The sequence below is a fragment of the Cebus imitator genome, unplaced genomic scaffold (genome assembly GCF_001604975.1).
Source record: "Cebus imitator isolate Cc_AM_T3 unplaced genomic scaffold, Cebus_imitator-1.0 Scaffold121, whole genome shotgun sequence".
Classification (NCBI taxonomy): Eukaryota; Metazoa; Chordata; class Mammalia; order Primates; family Cebidae; genus Cebus; species Cebus imitator.
The window spans coordinates 4,968,681-4,974,357 of NW_016107436.1; the positions used below are offsets into that span (position 1 = coordinate 4,968,681).

General features: G+C 39.5%; 1 protein-coding gene across 5 annotated transcripts in view; it reads left to right on the forward strand.

The window, feature by feature from the left end:
• Nucleotides 1–5,677, forward strand: part of TADA2A (transcriptional adaptor 2A) — a 69,168-nt gene that overhangs the window by 13,922 nt on the left and 49,569 nt on the right. For 4 of the 5 annotated variants that reach the window (XM_017539880.2, XM_037742501.1, XM_037742500.1 and 1 more), the window contains exon 3: nucleotides 965–1,024. The exons of the other annotated variant lie outside the window; for it this stretch is intronic. In XM_017539880.2, the coding sequence (XP_017395369.1) occupies nucleotides 965–1,024 (60 nt within the window). The remainder of the gene's footprint in view (nucleotides 1–964; nucleotides 1,025–5,677) is intronic. 5 annotated transcript variants of the gene reach the window in all.

Sequence of the window (5,677 nt, forward strand, 5' to 3'; positions counted from 1 at the left end):
TTCACTGTGTTGCCTAAGCTAGAGTGCAGTGGCACGATCATGGCTCAGTGCCACTGCTATCTTCTCCCAGGCTCAAACAATCCTTCCACCTCAGCTTCCCAAGTATCTGGGACTACATGTTTGTGCCACCATGCCCAGCTAATTTTTTTTTTTTTTTCTTTGAAGAGACAAGGTCTCACCATGTTTGCCCAGGCTGGTCTGGAACTCTTGAGCTCGAGCAGTCCTACCACCTCAGCCTCCTAGAGTGTAAGGATTTTAGGCATGAGCCTACTTCAGAGACTTTTGATTTTTCATTAAAAAAAGTTAAAGAATGATTTTTAGAGATGTAGTGTTTCTCTGCTGCTCAGGCTGGAGTGCAGTGGTGTAATCATAGCTCACTGCAGCCTCAAACTCCTGGGCTCAACGATCCTCCTGCCTTAGCCTTCCCTGAGTAGCTAGGACTACGGGCACAAGCCATAATACCCAGCCCAGAGTTTAAAATATGAAAAAATATTTATCTTAGAATGGCTGAAAGACAGTTACAGAGCCAGGATTCAAATTTAGGCTGTGTGATTCCAGGGCATACGCTCTTCTCAAAGAGATGTCTTAGGAAAAAGTCTGTTTTTCAGACTTGTTTTTTCTCTGTGAGGACTGCTGATAAGCTGTGATCATGATTCTACCTTTCAATTGCAGCTGCAGACAAGATTAAATCAATCCTTAAAAACTTGTCAAGAAGTGGTGTGGTAGTCCACACCTGTAATCACGGCACTTTGGGAGACTGAGATACAAGGATCTCTTGAGCCCAGGAGTTCAAGGCTGCAGTGAGCTATGATGGTGCCACTACACTTTAGCTTGGGTGACAGAGTGAGACCCTGTTTCCAAAAATAAAATTAAAAAAACCCAAACTTGTCAGAAGAATAACACAAAGTACCTTCTGTCTTTTAAGAAAGTAGCTTTTGCTAACTTAGTTTTTCTTTCTTTGCAGTGTTTCACTCGAGGGTTTGAGTACAAGAAACATCAAAGCGATCATACTTATGAAATAATGGTAATGATGAAGTTGCTGGGAATTTCTGTTCATTTTTTTCAAGTATTAGGCTGGGAAGTAGTTTCGCTTTTCTTTTTTCTTTTAAGGGCTCTTGAACTTCAGGGAATTGGTTTTCTTCATCTTTATCTTTACCTTTTCTCTTTTTCTGAAATAGGTAATTATTATCCAATAAGTTTTTTAGGGTTTTGTGGATCTATCAAGGTATTTGAACACAAAAATAGTTTTATATACTCAGATTTTTGTTTCAAATTTTAAGTATTCAAAGGAAATACTTTTGATAGGTGGATAACAGGTATGCTGCCTTTTAGGCTCATTGATAAACGTAGGCAATGTGTTGTTACTGTGTGCTAATGGTATTTTTATGTGGTTCATGCGGACTGTGGTGCTAATGTTGAGCAATTCGTTCCCTTGCCTTGGGGAAATCTGTTATCTCTCAGAGTTAAGTTATAAAGTGAATACAGCAAATGAGTTAATACATAAAATCACTGATGAGGCAGACAGGTTTATAAGCCAGAATAAGACTTGGCTATAGATTAATTATACTGCCACCTTTAAAGAAGGAATGAGTGTTCGTAGTGTCTTTCCAAGTGGGTGGTTTAATAGGCCAAAGTGAATATCTAGTCTGCTTGACAGGTATATATGCCTTTGTCAAGATAGTTTTGTTAGCCAGGTGCGGTAGCTCACGCCTGTAATCCCAGCACTTCTGGAGGTTGAGTTGGATGGATCACTTGAGGTCAGTAGTTTGAGACCAGCCTGGCCAATATATGGTGAAACCCTGTCACTACTAAAATACAAAAATAGCCAGGTGTGGTGATGTGCGCCTGTAGTTCCAGCTACCTGGGTGTCTGAGGCAAGAGAATCACTTGAACCCGGGAGGCAGAGATTGCAGTGAGCCAAGATTGTGCCACTGCACTCCAGCCTGGGTGACAGAGTGAGACTTCGTCTCAAAAGAAAAAAGATCATTTTGTTAGTTATCAGAGCATATTAAGCATATAACAATCTCCTCCTGCAGTTTTCTGACATTTGGCCTCCATGCAGTTTTTCTTATAGAAAAGGATGCTGGCAGGCTTGACGGTTAAAATTTCACATAATAGATTAATCTATATTAGTTTTCTATTGATGCTGTAACAAATTACCCAAAATTTGATGTCTTAAGACAACACAAATTTGTCTCACAGTTCTGTGGGTCAGAAGATCATCAGGCTCAGCTGGTTTGCTGCAGGTTCCATAAGGCTGATATGAAAATGTTGGCCAGCCTGGGCTCTCACCTGGAGGCCTTGGGGGAGAATCCACTTTTAGGTTCTTTCAGGTTGTCGTCAGAATTCACTGCCTTAAGGTTTTAGGAATGAGACCACTGTTTTGGCCAGGGCATGTTCTCCGCTTCCACAGGCTGTCTGCATTCCCTGGTTCCTGGCCCCTTTCTTCATTCTCAAAGCTAGGAGCACAGGAAGTCCTTGAGATTGTTGATGAAATCACGGAATCTCTGTGACCTTTCCTATTGCCTTGTCTTTCCTGTTCTGAATCGTTGTAAGTGATTCTTCTGCTTTCTTCTTCTACTTTGAGACAGGATCTCACTCTATTATCCAGGCTAAAGAGCAGTGGCATTATCACAGCTCACTGTAACCTCGACCTCCCAGGCTTAAGCTATCCTCCTCCCTCAGCAACCTGACTAGCTGGGACTATAGGCACAAGCCACCATGCCTGGCTAATTTTTAATTTTTTTTTTGTAGAGACGGGGCTCTCTGTGTTACCCAGGCTGGTCTTGAACTCCTGGGCTCAAGCAATCCTCCCACCTCAACCTCCCAAAGTGCTGGGATTATAGGTGTGAGCCACCACAGCAGGCCTTTAACTATGTTTAAGGCCTCATGTGGATTACATTGGGCCCATCTGGGTAATCCAGGATAATCTCTCTACTTTAAGGTCAACTGATTAGTAACCTTTATTCCATCTGTAAAGTCCTTTCCCAGCGCTACCTGGCTAGTGTTTGATGGAATAATCAGAAAACAGGAATCTTAGGATGAGGGGAACATCTTTATTTTTATTTATTTATTAAAAAAACATAGATAGGGTTTCTTCATGTTACCCAGGCTGGTCTTGAACACTTGGGCTCAAGTGATCTTCCCACCTTGGCCTCCCAAAGTGCTGGAATTATAGACATGAGCCACCATACCCAGCCAGGGAACATCTTTAGAATTGGGCCTCTTACAGAATTGTAGTATATTTATTTCCGTCTCTTAAAAGTTTAGAAAGGGTGACTCATCATCTCTGAGCCTGGTTATTGGTGAGGTCCTATTAAAATGTGTTTCTGGGCTTATAATATTCAGGGTCAGATTCTAGGCCACAATCAATTAATCAAAGAACTAGTTAGAGTTTTTGGGAGCCAACTAGTTAGCCGCGTTCTATCCATCTCTAAACAACTTCAGTCTTTTAACTAATGGCTTCAGTAATTGTAAGACTTGGAAAAATTTTTTTTCCCTTTTAATTACAAAAATGAAGGGTTAGACTGTTTAAAGTGGATTTAATTTAATTTTACCAAGGTTATCAGATCTTCAGAAAGCTGGTTTATTTTTCTCAAATTAATACAAGAATACCTAGAGCCAGAATACAAATTCATTCATTCACATTGTGAAATAATTACTTAAGGGATAATTCAGTATAACTTGGGTAGGTTGGTAGTCATGCTTATTCACTGTAGGAAAGCTGACCATGAGCTTTCTTTAGCTATTCTGGGCATTGTGTCTTCTGCATAATGCTGAAAGTACTGACTAAGTTTCACTCCAAATCCACTTAGTTCTGATTACATCATCCTTTTCTCACATATTCAACACCCATACAATCACATTTCAGAGTACTGTCCTTTAATTTGGGGAGCTTTTGGGGTTACTAATACTTCCTTTTTGTGGCTAACTTTATTTATTCCCAGTGACTGTTTCTTTCTATAGGAATGATGACCAGATTTTAGCTTTCTACACAAAACTAGATTTTTTTTGCATATGAAGCCTCAGATAACTTTAAATGTTTTTCAGTACTTTTGTCATGTCACAGTGCTGTATTTTTGGGAGTTACTCATGCTGTGGTAGGTGGTGCGTTAACCAGGATTTTCTGAGTTCTATACCTATTTTTGTCTTGTAATTCTTAGAACCTTGAACAAGTCAAGGCAGCTGTTTCTGCCACACCCTTTTATGCCAGTGATTCTTAAACTTTAGTACCTAAGAATCGCCTGGGAGCTTCTTTTTTTTTTTNTTTTTTGAGACGGAGTTTTACTCTTGTTGCCCAGGCTGGAGTGCAATGGTGCAATCTCAGCTCACTGCAACCTCCACCTCCCAGGTTCAAGCAATTTTCCTACCTCAGCCTCCCCAGTAGCTGGGATTACAGGCATACATCACCACACTCAGCTAATTTTTTTGTATTTTTAGTAGAGACGGTTTCACCACCTTGGGCAGGCTGGTCTCGAACTCCTGACCTCAGGTGATCCACCTGCCTCGGCCTTCCAAAGTGCTGGGATTACAGGTGAGAGCCACTGGGCCCAGCCGGGAGCTTCTTATAAATGTAGATTTCTAGGCTCTGCTGTGAGAGATTGTGGTTCAGAAGGGCTGAGGTTTGGTCCAGGAGTTAAATAATATTAATCAAACTTTATGTAAAACTGCCGTGTGCCTTTTTTTGGTATGTCTGTGGTGTAGAAAATTTTTATTGTTTATTTCACAGTAAAGTTGTTTGAGGAGCAATTAACATTCTAGAATACAGTTTTACAAATAACATTCTCTTCAACTAATGTGTGAGTTGTCATTTACATGTCTTTTGTACTTGCTGGATTGAGAATGATTATGAATTTAGTATAGACATAGACTCTGAAATTTCTTTCTTGGATTTTATAATACCTCATGTGCTAGACATATTTATAGTACGTGCTTAATGAAAATGTGTTGCTTATTGGTAGCATAATTTCACAAATCATAACAAATTTTTTGTCATTAACAAAAGGTATAACAAGTTCTAAGTGCCTGTGTAATCTGAAGACCTTTTGTGTCATTTTTTTTACTTGTTATAGAAAACTTCAGGTATACACAAGAGAGAATGATATTTGGTTATCTATTGCTATATAACAGCTATCTCAAAACCTCATCCTTAAAAGTAATCATTTTATTATCTCCCACAGTTTTGTGGGTCAGGCATTCAGATTAGGCACAGTGAGGGTGGCTCTTGGTTCCACATGATGTACTCAGGCTGAAGTCCCAAGAGGCATTTAATATAGACACTGCAGTTTCTCTCTTGGATCTCGTAATACCTCATGTGCTAAGCATATTCATAGTATGTGCTTAAATGAAAATGTGGTCACCATTGTAACCAACTATCACATAGTGGTAATAAATTTCTGTTTACCCATCACTAGCTCTTAAAATTATTGACTCATGGCCAATCTTACTTCATCTAAACCATAACCTTTCTAGATTATTTTGAAGCAAATACCCTAGACAGTATATTATTTCATCTTTGTTTCATTAGGACTCTAAGTAAATCTAGTCACTTTTTGCATTCCTCCAGTCATTTCATAAAAGCTTAATATCTAAAACCCCTGCTGCCCTTTTCACCCTGAAACAGTCACTGTTCTGATTTTTTTTTTTTTTTTTAGATGGAATTTTGCTCTTGTTGCCC